The sequence below is a fragment of the Erpetoichthys calabaricus genome, chromosome 1 (assembly GCF_900747795.2).
Source record: "Erpetoichthys calabaricus chromosome 1, fErpCal1.3, whole genome shotgun sequence".
Taxonomy (NCBI): domain Eukaryota; kingdom Metazoa; phylum Chordata; class Cladistia; order Polypteriformes; family Polypteridae; genus Erpetoichthys; species Erpetoichthys calabaricus.
Window position 1 is genome coordinate 184356746 of NC_041394.2, and position 20143 is coordinate 184376888.

The 20143-nt window shown below is 33.8% G+C and overlaps 1 protein-coding gene across 2 annotated transcripts in view; it reads right to left on the minus strand.

The window, feature by feature from the left end:
* Positions 1 to 20143, minus strand: part of nxf1b (nuclear RNA export factor 1b) — a 97270-nt gene that overhangs the window by 17357 nt on the left and 59770 nt on the right. For both annotated transcript variants that reach the window (XM_028809795.2, XM_028809811.2), the window contains 6 exons: positions 16198 to 16286; positions 7502 to 7609; positions 7077 to 7186; positions 3378 to 3414; positions 2122 to 2190; positions 830 to 885 (listed from right to left, as the gene is read on the minus strand). In XM_028809795.2, coding sequence (XP_028665628.1) covers positions 830 to 885; positions 2122 to 2190; positions 3378 to 3414; positions 7077 to 7186; positions 7502 to 7609; positions 16198 to 16286 — 469 coding nt within the window. The remainder of the gene's footprint in view (positions 1 to 829; positions 886 to 2121; positions 2191 to 3377; positions 3415 to 7076; positions 7187 to 7501; positions 7610 to 16197; positions 16287 to 20143) is intronic.

Consider the following 20143-nt stretch of genomic DNA (forward strand, 5'->3'; position numbering starts at 1 on the left):
GCCCACAAATCTTCTGCATAGTATATATCTGTTGGATTTCTAGGTCTGCATGGCTAGTTTATTGAACAGGGTGAACTACGCTAACCTTTGCTGTGCTAGCTAAAGAGGAGTTGAACAAGTGTCAATTCCAATCATTTTTCTTGCTACCTTCTCATTGTCGATATCTTTTCACCTTTCACATGACTTGGTAGCACAATTTACCCACATCCTTCATGTTAAAAATTTTCCCACATAATTTACATTTTGCATGTCCTGTGACTACATCTTTATGGAGACAGAGATTGTATTTTTCATTTGTTAACTAGACATTACTGAACACACATCCAGCATTTTGGCCTATGCGTTATGGGCCATATCACTACACAATTGTTTCAAGATCTCATAACATTAATAAACACGATCCTCTTTTCAATATTTTACTAATTTAAAAAACTAAATGTTATTTTCTGTAAATTAAAAAATCTATGACTTTTCCAAAACCTAATGGTCATTTGATAATTTTTCAAAGCTTTCCTGGGTCAGGAAAAGCAAAATTTAATTTTTCAAAACTTCTCTAGGATTTCCACGACAACTGGAGCTAAGGAGGAGAGGGGCAGAAGACAGGACCAAGGGTCTGGAAAGATTGTGGAAGTGGAATTGTCTTGGACTAAAACTGAGTCCCAAAGTTTTCCCCTTTAAAACCAATACATATATACATTTTACTGTAGAGATTTATATGCTACTTAGTTAAAATTAGACTATTTTCATCTATTATAACCAAAATGGACATCAAATTTAATGAACTATTCATGCATTTTCCCCCTAAACTGTTACCTGAGAGAATACTTACTGATGTAAAAATCTTAAAACCAAGCTTTTGATTTCATCAGATCCAAAGTAACTTCCCTGAAATAGAAGAAATGAATGTTAGATATATGAATTTGATAGAATGGTTCACATTTAATAGAAAAGGTGACAGGTCTACAGCAGTTACAGAATAATGCAGATGGTGGCATGTGAAACTGCTAGTCAGTGTATAGTTTGAGCCTAGTATAATTTTTTTTAATCAAGATCTAGAGGATCCTTCTCTATATATAGACATTTTTCATATGAAATAATCATCAACACCATATGACATAAAAAATGAAACCATTAAGTATTACTATAAACTGTTATCAAAAAAAAATATTTATTGAAATTGTTTTCAATATAAAATATCCACACAGTTAATCTTTACTTCTATTCATTGTAACTAGTGTACTTTAACAAAAATATAAAACATTATGTGCATATCAAAATGCTATTCTGGCAAAACATTTGGGCAACACTTCAATATGGCATTTTACTAAGCTGAGGTGGACAGGAACAACTAGGGGCAAAAGTTCCAGAGTCTAAGATTCACAATACTGATAAGTATGCACTAAGAGTTACATAAAATTAAACTGGAAAGCTAACAAGCTTTGTATTTGAAGATCACTGGTAGACTGACAAGAGGCAAGCAAGGATAACAGGTAGATATCTTGGCTGCTGCAATAAGTACAACTCCACTGCTGAGTAGGGGTATTGTTGCAAGGGTATTAGCATTTTCTTGATTCATTGGCTGAAATTATTCAGGTTAGTGTGTCAGAGAAAGGATGTGCAGACCTGTTTATAAGTCACTCAATTTTGTTTTAATGTGGTCTTTTGCTGCTACCTCCAGAGGTCCAGAGTGTGTCTTATAACCAACCCTGCCTTTTCAATTAGCTTCTAGATTCAATGGGCCTCTTTGAAGTGATATTTAATGAAAAATTAAGAATGACATACTAACTGTAAAGAGATTGGCTGGAATAATGACCTACAGCAAAAAATGCCTTCTATGAATTAAATTTGGGAACCACTGCTCCAGAATTATTTAAATCATATTAAAACTGATTTTGTTCCTATGTAAAAATCACACGACAGTTATCACAAAACATGCATTAATGTATCTGAAGCCAGCAGGCCAAGTACACTAGACTATTCTAGATAAATGTCAAACTCTTCTACAAAATGCTATGTATAACAAATGCTGGTGCGAATATAAATTTTATAAAATTAATATCACAAAATTTAAATTAAATTTAAATTTAACTTGACTTGTAAACTGAAGTAATTGTAAATTACCTTGCATGGAGGAAGAGTGGTAGGCGCTTCAACATCAAAAGTAATAGGAAGAGGAAGATCATGGCCATCCTAATAGAATTATTTCAAATTACTTTTTAAAAAAAATATCACTTGAGATACTGTTTACTTTAAACAACATTTCAAATAACAGAGAGGACTTTTCTTAGGATTTCTTGCCAAAATACTTGTGTTTCTTTACATTTACTACATCAACGGTCTAAGGACTGGGAACACAAGCGAACCCCATACATACATACATACATATTTTTTCCTTTCCTATATGTAGGTTATCCCATAAAAACAGTAAGACTTGTGATTAAAGACGGAAACAATAAAATCAGAAATGCTAACCCAAAATTAAAGTCCAAGTACAGAGCAAAAGTCTTATGCTTAAGTTCCACAAAAGAAAGCACGTAGTTCAGCAATACATTTAATTTTGGAATAAACCAAAGCCGTGAGAGGTAAGCTTTATATAGTTACACTGATGACTTCACCAACCCATCCCAGTGTATTTGTTATCATGGCAACAAGCAACTCAAGACCCTCAAAATAAAACAATGCCAAAAATAATTAACCTTTACATTTTTTAATGTTAAGTCTCTTAATGAAACCCAGATCTTTGAAATAGATTCTCCAGGTCAGAACACTCCAGAAATGATGCATTACTCAATTTTACAACTTCAGGAAAACACAGGAAAATTTTTTAAATTAATGTGCATTACAACTCTCCTCTCAAGGAAAATGAATTTAGTATAACTTTCTAGAAGTTTTCTTTAAAATTGCAGCAGAAATAGCCTCATATAGATGGCGCATATAGTTGGTGCTCTGTATTTGGTTATTCTGATTTTAATTTCTTTAATTTTTTTAATAATCTATAATGTTGTATATCTTGAAAACTGGTTTAAGATTATGCACAATTGTGCTTGAATCATAAACGGAACAAATGCATTCAAGGATCAAGATTTTCTTTAAACAGGAAAAAAAAAATCCATATTATGGTAATGGTTGTAGACCATCAGCACTAACTATGCATGCCTTCTTTCCTAGGAAGGAACCTTGACATTTGAATGCCATATATTCATAAGCAAACTCAAGTAAACACTTTGGACCCAGGAGTTTACTATGTTCCATATGTGAAAAAGCTAAATTAGGTAAAGCATCAAGCAAGAATACACAAATTTGCTACAGAAGCCTGTAAAAATACAGTATGACAATATGCTGTAATCCCCAAAATACAAGCAAAAAGCATGACTTACCAATCTCAAGAGTTTTGGAAACCGTTCTCTGACAACTCTGCCAAACATTCAATCAATGAGAAAAGGATTGAGTATAAACACCATAAAAAAAACAAAAAAAAAAATCTTATCAGCTTTAGCAATGTTTAAATATATGGATTACGATAAGAAGCTAAGAACAGATTGCATTAACTAGGGTTGCCTTTTGGATCTCAAATAAAAAGTGTCAGGGCAAAAATAAGTTACTATAATTTACAAATTAATATTAGTGTAATCTTAAAAAAAAAACAAAAAAAAAACCCTAAAGTAAAAATATTCCTCCATAAAATATTTGAAATATAATGTACAACAGCCTCATAATTGCTGTCATTAACTTTATATATAAAAAAAAACAAAAAAACAAATACATATACACACACACACAAACACCCACCCCATGGCACGTGTAATGTGTACAATTTCTATATTAAAATAACCCAATAAGTTCCAGTTTGCCAAGATTAACCTCCTTAGCATTAGACCCAAGCATCTCTTGGGCTGTAAATACAGTGCTAAAAGCGTTAGCCCTGAGTGTCACTCGGGCAACGGTATAGATACGTCTCGCATACCACCCGAGGTTTACTCAGGCTGTAAAAGTGTCACCAGCGTTAGTGCCAAGTGTTACTTGGGCAACGGTACAGGAATGTCTTGCATAAGCATCAGGCCCAAGCATTACCTGGGCGAAGGTGTAGATGCATCTTCTCCTACCCTCATAATGGTGTCTTGTAAGAGATGCTGGTCATCAGCAGTGACAAAATGAATCTGTCTTCCGACAGTGAAATTGAAACGGTCAGTTAAACCGGGAATCAAAGTGACAGTCGCATCACTCGCACATGTGCAGTGTACAGTTCATTTTATTATTCATCATTATCATAATTATGTGCATCATTATTATACCTTCTACACTACTGACGTTGTAATTTGTGTTTTGCATGTTTTACAGTAGAAAGATATTTAATAAAAATTTAATTTTTCAAGTCAAAAAATGATACATTTTTTCGCAAAAAAAAATTAAAAAACACATGTAAAAAGCAACGCTAAGGAGGTTAATTTACACCTATGGCTTTTTTTCCTTGTAAAATTAAAAATAGCTTACCTTGCCAGGAAGCTGGGGGAAGTAAATCTGTTTCTTTGTACGTTTATAAAAATACTTAAATATACTAAAGATATTTTAACAACATGTTACTAGCAAACCTAATTCAATACAGGAAGTGTGCTTTAACCAGAAGAAGCAAGTCTGGGATAGTGTAATAAACCAGTACAGTTAATATACTGTAACATGCTTACTCTAAATGTTTGATTTTAAATACATATTTTAAAATGACTGATCTCAGCTTCAAAAATACTATTATTGACTATCAAATCAATGTCCATCTACTTTTACCAGCTACACGAATCAAGACACGCATGCTTCAAGAACCTTAAGGTTCTCCCCAAATTAGATACATTTAAGATAAAAAAGGCAGAATAGGGCATCTGAAATGAAACTAATTAGCAACACGAATACCTGTTGCTCTTGATGGTAGAAGCTGAAGAGGAAACTATGAAGACCAATTACCCATTAACACTTAGCATTTCACATACTTACCATAGGCCTACTCACCACCCCTGGAGATGCGTTACAAGGTCAGGGATAGTCTAGCACACAGTCACACATGCGAACACACTACAACACATACAACTACAAGCAAGAAAGGACACTGGCATAAACTGCAGTAGTATGAAGAGATATGAATACATTCATACATTCTTTGTTAAAATTTCAAACAGAGGTAAGCATAAAAATGTGAGGCACTAGGTAAAATTTAAGAGAATATAAAGAAATAAAAAGTTTGTTAGAGACATAGAGAAACATTTTACTGCAGAGCAGTGAGCATGTAAAAATTCAAAACTTTCACAGATTATTACAGTTTGGAAAAAGTACTGCCAGATTAGTAAGTAGTACTTCAAAATAACCAAGCAAAGTGTTTTCTTTAATAGTTACTCATCCAAGTATCAGTATATAATGATTATCAAAAAAAGTTATAAAAGCTAACATTTTGATACATTTCCCCCTGAATGTTTGTTCATAATTACACAACATTCAGTGGGGGTTAAAACAAACAGTTTCTTAAATTTTGGGCATTAAGAAAAAAAAATCATCTCTTTCACATCTCATAGACACCTGCATATCAGGCTCTATTGACCGGTATCCCTTAAACGGTGTACTATTTCAGGCTGGGTTTTCTGATGTCCATTTCCCTTTTAATTAAGGGGTCACACCAATTCCAGTGATAGTTTCATCTTCCACTGCTCCAAGCCAGTCTTGGCAAATATGTGGCTGTGCCTGTCTTAGGTTGTCCCTTTTCACCACAATGAGGGATCTTACCCGTCAAAGGCTAAACAGCCATCATGAGTTGATTCAGCATTTCAGAGGGCTTGTGAGCATAGTTTCTTGACATGTCAAAGGAGCCTTATTTCAAATCATACACCGTTGGACAAACTGCATCACTGTTTGAGATTTTGAGAAAGAGTTGAGCCCATAAAAGATGCATACATAATATTTATTAAAAAAAAAATACAAGTGCTAACTGCTAACTGCAGTAAAACAAAATCCTAATGTGAAAACAAGAAAGGCAAATTTACAAAAAAAAAAAAAAAGATAACACTAATAAGAGAAAGTAAAATGATACAAAAGATGCTGAAAGAATTGTAGTTAATGAAAAATGAATAAACCTTTTCTATACTTTAAAGCATTCATGCAATCAATCACACACAAATACACACTTGGGTTCTCTGGTTGAAGCTAACCATTACTACTGAGACAGAGAAAAAACACAATTACTTGTTTAAAAATAATGTACAATTGAATAACTGGTGAAAAGTACATGGTTACTTCCAAAACAAGAAATGACTACATTAAATAGTTAATGCAATTTTAAAAAGTTACTGATAAATTTATTCCAATATATGAGAGAGAGAAAAATTAAAGATTTTTCAAGGTTTTCACTTTGCTTTTAGGCCAATATCAACATATAAAAAACGGCACTTTAATGTACCAAAACGCAGTGGCACAAAGGCATTTTATGTTCCACGATATATATAAGTAAATAGTCCAGACTGCTTGCTGAACTATTTAATATCTTAGAACAAACATAACAAGATGCCAATGTAGCTAAGAAAAGGTTATATTAATTGTTTTCATACTACATACCACTTAAAGGATAATTTTCTATTGCAATGCTTAGTAAAATGCAACCCTATGCAAAATTGTTTAAATTCTGAAAAAAGCTATAAAGAAGTGTAAAATGTATATCTACATTTAATGAAACTTAAACTGGAAGTAAAATGGAATATCCATTTTAGCAGTTAGCATAGACTGTCTACTACATGCCAGTTTATCTGTCCAGAAACTGAAACAGTTCACCAGTTTCAAAAAGGGAAGGGCAGCACATTATTTTATTTAAAGATGAAGAACTTTTGGCTGCTGCCTTTTAATAAACTAATGAATAATTGCTTCAATTAAAGATTTTGTGGCAATGGTAATATAAATTTTAAATTCTAAAAAATAATAAAGGTACAAAATTATGTTTAATAATAGATTTTAGATTTACCATTAGAGAAAGGATAAGAAAAGGTTATCATTAACGGTATTTAATGATAGTCACACAGTTTGGACTATGAACTATAAAAGATACACACCTGATATAAGCAGTCTGGTCTTTAGAGAAATCACATAAGGGGTTTCCATCCAACCATAGTTCTTCCAATTTAAACCCTTTTATTCGGTCAAGCTCACGATCAGACTTTAACTGAAAAGAGTTACATTTTGTCATTCCCTTTAAATTAGGTATCGACAAGTTAAAAAAAAAAAAAAAAAAATCATTGTATTTACCAAGATCCTGCTCTCCTTTAACAAGTAAAACCTCTTACCTATTCAAATGGGCCTACAAAACTGCATCAGATTAAAATGCTGTACAGGCTAGCACCACCCACCTTTCAGGACAGTGACAACAAACAGTAACATCACTTCCACTGTTAAGATTTCTAGAAAATATACTATGCCCTCTAAAATAAAATTTGTTCATAGACCTCTCCCTACAAATATTAACAAAAAAATTGCTCACCTCATTCTGTGACAAGTTTAAAATCTTTAGGTTTGGTGCCTTGCCCACTAAGTCAGTCAGATTACTCAGTTTATAAAGTCTGTTGTTACTGATATTCAGAGACAGAAGCTAAAAGGAAGAAATTTAAGACTGTATTAGTTGACACTGACCCACATTGTCTAGGTTACCTTTTTATTCTTTTAATTCAAAGTTTGAATTACTGACATATTATGCAAGAAAGAAGCAAAGCTGTTAAAACACAACTTACTAATAAACAAAAATTGTAATATTGCTTAAGCAGTAAAGTGCATAATTGCCTCAAAATTCTACAATAAAATTTGCTGTTCTCAAGTTACACATTAAGAAAAAAACTCATACTTAAAGTTATAAATCCTCCCAGACCATATTCCTCTATAGTTTTAGTGTAACAGATTAATTAGCAACAAACAATGATTTGAAAGCCTTTATAAATGACAGTAACAGTTAACTATATTAGGAAAAAAGTTTTCTACTAGGGCTGAGACGTTATTTGATAATATTGTCCATTGCCGAGTGGCTCCAAATATTTGCAGAGATTCCCTCAAAGTGTTAAACTACAGCCATCACCTCACATGAAACCTATTGGGCACTCATATGTGCAGGAGGCGGCATGTGATTAGAGTGTCTAGCAAGACTGTACTGTGGATGAGGGAAGGCAGCCTGATTAGTGCATCACACACAAAATTTGAATAGGTGGTCGTAACTCCTTCACTGAAGCAGCATAATAATATAAGGGTGTAAAAAAATTCAGGCAAGAGTCCAGTTCTTTTGTCCATCTGCAGCACTTTGTACTTTTCTATATTAAACTGAATATCCCAAGTGTTTGCCTGGTTCTAAAGGTTGCTCAGGTCTTTTTGAATTTTTTGCTGCCTCCTCAGTCAGTGCCTGCCATCAACTCCAATTTTGGTTTCATCTAAGAATTTCACAAGTTTACCAACTATGCCAGAATCAATGCTTTTAATATAAATCAGAAAAAGTAATTGTCCAAGGACAGACCACTGAGGAACTCAACTAATGACCCTACTACATGTGGAGTCTTTTCCTCTTATCTGTACTCTATCCCCTGCTGGTTAACCAACTAGAGATCCAGTTTTCTTTTTTTACCTCTGATGCCTACAGCTTCTAGTTTCAGAATTAATCTTTGGTGTGGAAATATATCAAATGCTTTTTAAAAAAGTCGAGGTAAACTATGCCGAAAGCTTTGTTTTTGTCAACTATTCCGGTTGCTTCTTCAAAAAAAGATTGTGATCTCATCAAGATTATATAATCTCTATATCTGCACTACAGGTAGAACACACACTTTGTAAACAACCACAACATGTTTATTTGTTCTATTCTGTTGCTTTTTGCATACTGTTTTCTCGGTACTGTTTACATATTTGAAATCCTTGAAAAGTCAATAGAGTGAATTAGCTGTCTATTTGAGTACAATTTTTTTTTTTAATGCAGCTTTCCACATTTGAAATATTTTAAGCAGTGTCCAGTAAAAGCTAATTAAAAGCATTCTCCAAATGAAATTGTATTGCAATATCTAGAAATACTGAGGCATAGTATTATCATCTTTATTTACATACATTCAAATACTGATAAATATGTTTGGAAAATATTGTGATATTGAATTTTGTCATTATCGGCCAGCACTAGGATCAGCCCACCATGCTACCCACAACCAGTGATGGCCCTGTGCAGCTCTTTATGCTAATTAATGAAAAAGATAAAAATTGGAGCCAGAGCAGGCTGTTGGAGTTGCAAGGGTCATGAACAGTAACAAACGGGACTAAAAGGAGGAAAAGTGTACAAATCACAAATGCAGGATGGCATACACTGGGGGAAAATGAAATCACAGAAGCAGTTGGGGCGTTCTCCATGGCCAGAGCAATGCAGAAGTGTTAGTCAGGGATGTAAATATTTGCAGCTTCTTTCTTTTCCTACTGTAAAATCTCTTAAAGACACTATTTCATCTTTATTTTAACCTTAAAAAAGAATAAACTCTTCTATTTTGTTTTTAATTTTCATAATCCATGCTGTCCTCCCTTCTCCTCTATCAACATGATGGGTTGCTACAAAAGGAATGCAATTATAGAGTGATAATAAATCTGAAATAAACAGATTGCTCTATAAACCAAAGCAGCACCTTACATATTTTTTTTTTAAGAAGCCAGTGGTATTATCCTCCTATATCACACAGCGGAAGCTTGCAATACCAATCACCACTCAGCTTTATGTTCTATTTGAGGAATGTCATTTGTCCACGTAAGGAAAGGTAAAATATGCACTATAGACAAGCCACAATCAAACATGAAATACTATTAAGAGAACAACTGGATATTATGTTTGAGTGAGTAAAAGTAATAACTTCTAGATCCTTTAAAACAAACAAAAAAAAGTTCCTTTTTGGGTTGATATTTATTCAAGGCCATTTTATGAGGAGGCAGATCTAATCTTAAAATTCTATACAAATACAATTTTCTGCAATTTTAAAATTGGAACTTAAAGCAAGCCACCTTTGAATCATCTTCTATTACCAAATACCGCTTCATGTACTGAGATGCACCATTCTACTGTATAACATAACAAAATTACTGCATCGCAATGGTTTCATCGCACAGTCCAATTTCATACTGCCAATTATTTTCATGAGGTTTCCTAAATTGTGAAAATCCCTTCTCGTTTTAATTAATGTAAGCAAAATATCTAATTACCAAACAGTTTAAAATCATTATCTACTAGATCTGGTCTAGCATTTGACAGTAAAAGGCAGAATATGAGCAACCTAAACCTTAAACTTCCAAGATTTATTGAAGAATCTCAAACCTAAGCTATGAGGCTAATGCCAATAAAGATTTGCATATTAAAAAAAAAAAAAAGCCCTTTAGCTCTTATGTGAACCCAGCGATAATATCTTACATTTTCTGTAGTCAAAGTATCTAATATTACTGGATCAATGACTACCTTTCACTTTATAATAAATTTTAATCGCTTAGTGCAGTCTGGTAAACCTGCAGCTTTAAAATGCTCAAAATTACAATAAAAATATAAAAGAATAAAAAGTGCTATACAAGGCCCACTCTAATTAGTACACCAAACAAAACCCCAAACAAGTTTTATTTAGAAAAATGTTAAAACTTACAAAAATTGTTAAGTGGCGTTTTACTAAAGTAAAAATTAATTAGCAAATCAAGTACAGAGAGCATTACAGATAGATAGATAGATAGATAGATAGATAGATAGATAGATAGATAGATAGATAGATAGATAGATAGATAGATAGATAGATAGATAGATAGATAGATAGATAGATAGATAGATAGATAGATAGATAGATAGATAGATAGATAGATAGATAGATAGATAGATAGATAGATAGATAGATAGATAGATAGATAGATAGATAGATAGATAGATAGATAGATAGATAGATAGATAGATAGATAGATAGATAGATAGATAGATAGATAGATAGATAGATAGATAGATAGATAGATAGATAGATAGATAGATAGATAGATAGATAGATACTTTATTAATCCCGATGGGAAATACAGTGGGGCAAAAGAGAATTTAGTCAGCCACCAATTGTGCAAGTTCTCCCACTTAAAAAGATGAGAGAGGTCTGTAATTTTCATCATAGGTATACCTCAACTATGAGAGACAAAATGAGAACAAAAAAAAATCCAGAAAAATTACATTGTCTGATTTTTGAAGAATTTATTTGCAAATTATGGTGGAAAAAAAAGTATTTGGTCAATAACAAAAGTTCATCTCAATACTTTGTTATATACCCTTTGTTGGCAATGACAGAGGTCAAACGTTTTCTGTAAGTCTTCACAAGGTCTTCACACACTGTTTCTGGTATTTTGGCCCATTCCTCCATGCAGATGTCCTCTAGAGCAGTGATGTTTTGGGGCTGTCGCTGGGCAACATGGACTTTCAACTCCCTCCAAAGATTTTCTATGGGGTTGAGATCTGGAGACTGGCTAGGCCACTCCAGGACCTTGAAATGCTTCTTACGAAGCCACTCCTTCGTTACCCGGGCGGTGTGTTTGGGATCATTGTCATGCTGAAAGACCCAGCCATGTTTCATCTTCAATGCCCTTGCTGATAGAAGGAGGTTTTCACTCAAAATCTGACGATACATGGCCCCATTCATTCTTTCCTTTACACGGATCAGTCGTCCTGGTCCCTTTGCAGAAAAACAGCCCCAAAGCATGAGGTTTCCACCCCCATGCTTTACAGTAGGTATGGTGTTCTTTGGATGCAACTCAGCATTCTTTCTCCTCCAAACACGACGAGTAGAGTTTTTTTTCATCTGACCATACGACATTCTCCCAATCCTCTTCTGGATCATCCAAATGCTCTCTAGCAAACTTCAGACGGGCCTGCACATGTACTGGCTTAAGCAGGGGGACACGTCTGGCACTGCAGGATTTGAGTCCTTGGCGACGTAGATGTGTTACTGATGGTAGCCTTTGTTACTTTGGTCCCAGCTCTCTGCAGGTCATTCACTAGGTCCCCCCGTGTGGTTCTGGGATTTTTGCTCACCGTTCTTGTGATCATTTTGACCCCACGGGGTGAGATCTTGCGTGGAGCCCCAGATCGAGGGAGATTATCAGTGGTCTTGTATGTCTTCCATTTTCTAATAATTGCTCCCACAGTTGATTTCTTCATACCAAGCTGCTTACCTATTGCAGATTCAGTCTTCCCAGCCTGGTGCAGGTCTACAATTATGTTTCTGGTGTCCTTTGACAGCTCTTTGGTCTTGGCCATAGTGGAGTTTAGAGTGTGACTGTTTGAGGTTGTGGACAGGTGTCTTTTATATTGATAATGAGTTCAAACAGGTGCCATTAATACAGGTAACGAGTGGAGGACAGAGGAGCCTCTTACAGAAGAAGTTACAGGTCTGTGAGAGCCAGAAATCTTGCTTGTTTGTAGGTGACCAAATACTTATTTTCCACCATAATTTGCAAATAAATTCTTTAAAAAAATCAGACAATGTGATTTTCTGGATTTTTTTTCTCATTTTGTCTCTCATAGTTGAGGTATACCTATGATATAAAGATGAGAGAGGCTTGTAATTTTCAAGTGGGAGAACTTGCACAATTGGTGGCTGACTAAATACTTTTTTGCCCCACTGTATATATTAGCTCTACAATTAACGTATCATGTCTCTCACATCTCTCATAAAATCGAAAAAAAAAAAAAAAACCCGTAATTTTCTAAAATTATAATTATTCTCTTACAGTATACTCTTAGATTCAAAGACAACTTTTGATACCATTAACCAGACAATTCTACTATATGTTCCTAAGAATTCTGTTTAGTTTTCCACAATGAAACTCTTTTGGTTTAATCCATATTTTTCAAAATCAATGTGTCTGAAGATCCCACTTGATTATTTCAACCTGCATTTAGACACGGTGTCACTCAGGGTTCAGTACAGGGAATAATTCCTCTAATTTTATATTGTCCTTATATTTTCCTTTGGAGATGTAAAGAGGAAATGTAGTATGAAGTTTCTCTTTTGTAATAAAAATGTGTCTATTAGTCTATTAGCCAAAAGATGCAAATGTTTTTAATTTACTGATTAAGTCCAATGAAAAAGAACAGAATAACTGGGGCCAAGCATCTTTCAAAGTAGTTACTGCCTGAGTGTGCCTGCCGAAGAACTTCAAAAACATAAAAGTTTACAGTTTTGTTTTTAAGACTTTGATATAGATAGTATTAATTTAGCAAAAATAAAATACAACAACAAACAAAATAAATAAGACATTGTATTGTGATGGAAATTTAATTTTGTATTAAATTTAAGGCACCTAGTTTCCAAATAATCTACAATCTGATGTACACAGTTTAGAAATATCACAAAAATGAAGAACATTAAAGTATTAAACATTTTCTACTGGGTACAATTTGTAAAGATTAAGTTCATACAGTGTACTAAAGCCTACAGTACATGTAGCCTCGTGTTTCATACAGATAGTATACAAGTATTTATCATCTCTAAAGCTAGTTTCACTAAACCAGTATACAAGAATGGTCATTAAGTTTTGAAGCCTGAACCTGAATTGGGTATTATACAATGTTGACTTTTTATGTTAATCCAGAGATTCTATTTGTTACAATATGTGAACTACACATTTAACGTTTGTAATTTGTGGTGTGTTTTGCTTTTATTTGTTTCCGTCTAACCATTCTATCATACATGTCTGATTGATGGAGTGCTGCTGAGACGGCAGCCCTTTGGCCAGGTTTTCCTATCCGAATGACCTCTGGGTCCCTATCTGACTAAAGCCCTTCCTGCCAGTTACTGATACATTTAGAATTGGTTTTATACCTTTGCCCAAATCTCTACCTTGCCCCAATGGAAGACAAAGTTTTAGAAATAGTTTTACAACCCTTGGCAAAGATTATGCAATCACCACATTTAGAGGATGTTCACCTACCTTTTCTACTTTTTAGCAAATAAACCATAGATACAACGCAAAAAAAACTTTTGTTTAATAGGTGAACATTCTGTCTTAATGAAACATACCTCAAACAAATTAAATCATCTTAAAGACATTTTGTTTCCCCCAGATCAAGTAATGCAGAAAATGTGGAATCGCTCAATATGGAAAAAAATTATGAAATCACTTATAAAACAAATACTGGTACAAGGCTAAAAATGCAAATTAGTCTGTTAAATTGAGTGCTGTAAAAGTTCAAAGCAATGGAATGGGAGACATTTGGTTTCATACAAATAACGATGTTTCTTCATTAATATCTCCTTTTAAAAAAATTCTCCACCAATGTCAGTTTCTATAGAATGAGGATTTTGAAAATTCGGTCAAGTGTGAAAGCTTTTTTCGTAGGTTGGATTGCAGGGCTCGTTTTGATAGCCATTGCTGAGGCAGTATTTAGTCAGTATAGATGTAACTTTTTTGTGCTTTAACCTTATATAATTTCTCTTCGTGTTCACAGAGATGTTTTGAAAGGCAATATTAAAATCTACTAAGGCTTGCTTGTTTTTGGTCAATGGGGAACAAAAGGTATTGGGGAGAATAGCTTCTTAAATTTTTTTTTTTTTTTAGATTTTTTTAATGGTTTGTACAACGTATTTGTTTATTTACTTCTTGTGCAGTTTTTTATTTTCAACAATAAAGATAATTTTGCACATAATTTAATTAGATCAGATGAATCAATTATTTAGCAAAAACAAAAAACACTAATTTGTTCAGGAAGGCATTTAATTTACCTAGATATTATAACCCTTTTTTCAGTTTTACTCTCTGTCAAGGTGGTCAGGATGATCTGCATCTGTATCACAAATTAAGATTTGTTCAGGCTCTTGTAAAATTTGTATTTTTGTAGTTTGTCTGTTATTCTAAATAAAAGCTTTGTTTCCTGTATTTCTTTAGTGTTTTATGCTGATATTGTTGTGCATTTGATCTACATTCTGATTCATCACTGTTGTTCATTATGAAACTCTGGGAAGTGTTTAGCGAAGGGGAAAAAAATATATAAATAAAAAAAAAAAATATATATATATATATATATATATATATATATATATATGTATAATATTATTTTGTTAGAATTGTCCTTATGAAAAGAAACATCACTGTACAACTACCCACTGACAATCTATAAACTTAGGCAAACAGAAACACTCAAACTGGATTCAGTCTGAAAATTGCATGCACATAGATTATACACAGTACTGTGATACATACTGTAACCATGACAATTTTTAATCATATTGGCTGTATCGCTCACTAATTGGATGAAGTGGTCGCATTTAGCTAAATTATTCTTGCCGTCTGGGTTATTTGGCGTTATTGCCTTCATTATTTAATACATTCTTCATCACTGACTTATTGAACTGCTGTATTTCATGTCTCATTGCATGAGTGTAAAAGCGGAGTCCAGGATGGATGCATTCCTGGTATACTCTAAATAAAATAAATAAATTACCATTTTTAAGAAAGTGAGAATCTGAATGCCTTGTGGATGGTACAAATTTCTTATGGTTTTTCAGTTGTGATCAAAATGTTATGGGTGAAGCCTTAAAGAAACACAGACACTATGATTTGGTATTTATTTGGTTAGACAAAGAAGATGTCATGTTTTGTTTGGTTATTTTGAAAATAAGAGTTTGGATGGTCAACTCCAAAATAATCAAAAGCCAAGTGCATAAAACACAAAGCAAAACTTTTATATACACACACTATTGGAGAGAAATCTGAAACATGAAAAGAAAAAAAAAAAAAAAAACTTAACAAATTTAGACAATGTAAACAATGAAATTCACTGCAACAGACAGCAAATGTAACAAACAAAAAGAAATCATTAATTAACAGACAATTCTTACAAATTTAAAGCAGAACAGTGAAATTATTAAGCTATGATTGCAACCAACAGCTATAAAATTGCACTGTGGACCCCCTATAATTTTCTCGGTACCATATTTAATTTTTCTGTCCAAGTGTACATACAGATAAAACTAATGTCACTCAAAAAGTAGATAACCCTACCACCCAATAGTCCATAAATACTTAGAAACACTCAAATCATAAAAGGGCAGCACTCTCTGACCTTTACAGTAATGTCTTACAAACATGCTTTGCAATAAGAGTTTAGAAAATGTTACAGTTAAGTTCTACTTCAGATTGTCCAGTTTATGGATCATATGCACTTACCTCAGGAATGTATTCTTCAATAATCTTAACTACAGCTTGCATGATATTCTTGCGGTTTAAAACAGCATCAATATTTTGAGACAACAGATCTACAAAAAGAAATGCATTACGTGAACAATAACTAAAAAGGCTTGGGGAAGTATACACACACACGCACACACACACACACACAAAAACAATCAAATTTTAAATCACCTAATTAATTTTGAATATTTTGCCTAGTTTAGAAATAAATGCACAATTAATCACTTAAATCAAGTCTAATGAAGGGACACATTTGGACTTAATTATACTTAAAGTTTATTTGAATGGTGCTAAACTACAAAATTTTTTACTAAAACTCAAAATATACATGGTACTACTATGCAAACCATGCTAACATTTATTTATTGTCAGTGATCAAACTACTTAGATTGCAGAGTCGAAAATGAAGATCTACTTCTAATATTCTATATATGCTTAGTAAAAACAGTGAGTGACCAGAAGGCAAATTACTTTTTTTTTTTCCCTTTCAAATTTTATTATAGGGGAGTTTTCAAAAAGATCATCAGAACATCACAGGTGGAAACAGTACTAAAAAAAGTAAAAAATTCTATTCAAGCACAAGTAAATTTTTTTGTCTAAGTAACAATACTTCAGTAAGCACATATGAAGTGGAACTATTTGAGTGAACCAAGTTCTGAAAAAAATACTTAAGTATAAATTAGTTACTTTAGAAAGAGAAAAAAAATTACTAATTATCTTCAAATATCCATGCTTTGCATCAGAAAGCATAAAGCATAGCATAGCAATATAGGAGATTTTATTATCAAAAAGCATATTAATGATACACACATTTAAACAATGCCTGTAAAATGTATTCACCCCCTTGGAAGCCTTCACATTTATTGTTGTACAACATGGAATCACAGTGAATTTACTTTGCCATTTTTGGAACTGGTCGACATAAAAAAAAAAGAAAAAAGAATCGCGGAAGTATTCACCCCTTCAAGTTAGTATTTAGTAGTAGTAATTTCTTATCAGTATCAAAAAAAGCCAAATTAAATCCATTGTTATTGAGTATTATAGAACAAAAAAACAGGAATACTTCCAAGTAGGTGAATGAACACTCTTTGTAGGCTCTCTATGTATACACATACATATTTTATATATAACAAACACTCTCAAAAAGAGAAAAAAGTACCATAAATAAAACAGAGATGATTAAAGTATTACCACAGTCTTTCAAATACATGAAAATATTGAGCATGGGTAAAAAGAAAAAAAAGAGAAAAAATTCTCAGGAATTCTTACTTACTGGAGTACTTGTGGTACATTTTGTCAATTGGTAATTAGTCGAGATATGTACTATAAGCTAGGCGAGTACAAAACTGTCACTTACAAGTTGTGTGCCATTAATGTAACATTACTTATTCAGAGGAGCTTGGTTTTATTGTTAAGAGGGTGTTTGACCATTTCATCCTACTTTAACAGATTTTCCTAGCCAGGGATTAAAAATTATTTTATTTTGGTTCACTCTGAACAAAAATGATACATTTACTCTCCTGCTCCAGCATTCCAGCCCTCTTTCTCAACTTACTAACCAGTTAGAACGAAATAAAAGAATGATTAATAATTTCTTTGCATATGATGAAAAGCTACGCTGCTTATGGTATTAAATCAAAGACTTGACTTAACTCAGAAACATTTATATCTTTAAGTAGGTTTAATTATATTGTCTGCATCTTTTTATCAAATCTGTTGCAATATGTGCAAAAGACCTTAAACAAAAGGATTGTGAAGCTATAACTGTTAATGGCTAGCAAGCCTATGTCAAATAAAAATAAAAAATTACAAATGCAGAAACACTGCCTCTAGAAGAACGCAGTAGTCTACATATTTTACCAAAACTGTAACAATAACTGTAATTAGCAACATATCTTGCTACATATGGACGACAACTCCGGGGTATAAAGGTGCATCTCAATAAATTAGAATATCATTGAAAAGTTAATTTATTTCAGTAATTCAATTCAAAAAGTGAAACTTGTATAGATTCCTTACACACAAGAGTGATATATTTTAAGTGTTTATTTCTTTTCATTTTGCTGATTATGGCTTACAGCTAATGAAAACCCAAAACTCACTATCTCAGAAAATTTGAATATTATGAAAAAGTTTAATATTGTAGACTCATGGCCTCACACTCCATTCAGCTAATTAACCCAAAACGCCTGCAAAGGTATCCTGGGCATTTAAACGGTCTTTCTTTCTCTGTTTGCTTCAGTAGGCCACACAGTCATGGGGGAGACTGCAGACTTGACAGTTGTCCAGAAGTCAGTCATTGACACCCTCCACAAGGAGGGTAAACCACTGTTGTGATGTGAGATTTTGCAGATAAGTTGATAAATATTTTGTATGTGTTTATTTGTAACTTAGGCAAAGCAATGTAGTATTAGTGTTACATTAGTGACAAGAATTCATGTTTACAATACAGCTCCTCTCCCAGCCCCCAAGTCAGGAATGGGTCTCTTTGAATTTTACACAGAGTTGGGGGAAGTGCCTTAAACAGGTTTGGCTGAGGTTTCTCTGAAGTCTCTCAGTCAACCCCCATAGGAAAGTCAGGCTGCCTAACTGGCAAACGTTAGCTCAACAAATGGTTTTGGGGATTGGCAGCTGGTACATTTGCAAGTCATATGGGCTCCAATGTTTAGGTATAGTTTTATTGGGAAAATATGGAAGCCCTGCTGAGGTTGTCAGCTGTGGTACAAGCACAGGACCAGTGGGCCAATTCTGAACTGAGGTGTTTAGCATAACGAAGTATGCATATGGTAAGCAAACAACTCAAGGGGTGGCCTACAGGGGGAATGATGATGGTTGCATAGCTGTCCTGTCTCATGGTGGTGATGCCAGCCTAAACTGGTAAAGGTTGACGACAGTCAAAGGTTGCACCATGGGTAGAAAAGCACAAGAGGCAACTAGATCAACCCCAAATGCGTGAAGAGGGGCCACAAATTTTGGTTTGTGAACAGTTTATGCAATGGCACATGTGCTCTCATTTGGGTAGAAGTGGTTGTATTGGCACCTGTGGTATGTTACCTTTCAAATTTTTAAGTTAGTTGTACAGCTGCATATGCTTAAACAGACAGTTTGGGACAGGGGTCTAATTAGCAGTTAGACACAAAACCAGCACAGATTAAGAAAAAAAAAAATCACAATAGACTAATTTGCAGTATGATTAGTTTAGTGGAAGGTGTGGACTTGTCTCATTTTTAACCACCGGATCTGATGACATATGAAGACTGCAGAAAGCTAAAGAAACAGTTGAAGCAAGCCGGAGCAGATACAAGTCATCAGGAGAGCATCCAAGTTCTTCAAATTGTCTTTGAAATAAAGAAGATATGTAATGGACAAATGGTCACGCACAACTTTTAACACTGGGAGAGCAAATTCTGCAAATCAAAGCACAAGTTATTCAACAGACTCTTCAAAGAATTAAGACTGTAATTATAAAGACATTGTACAAAAGATTTATTGGGGTGGAGTGTTGTGATGTAAGATTTTGCACATAAGTTGATAAATATTTTGTATGTCTGTTTGTAACTTATGCAAAGCAATGTATTATTAGTGTTACATTAGTGAGAAGCATTCATGTTTACAACCCCCCCCCCCCCCCCCCAAACTGCCTAACTGGCAAGCTTTAGCTCAACAAATGGTTTTGGGGACAGGTGTGAAGGTGTTCTATTCCCCCATTGGTCTGAAGTATGGCGGTTTGGAACTGGCTTGTATCGGAAGCATTTAAGTACTATGATGCCCTATTGGCTTTAGGGGTTGGACAGAGAATCTATAAATTTGCTCACTCCCTCTCTCTCTCTCCCTTACCAAACTGATGCATGAACTGAAAAGGACAACACCATGAAGAGCACAGCTCAGAAGCCATATTGAGACAGGCATGCAGCCTGTTCTG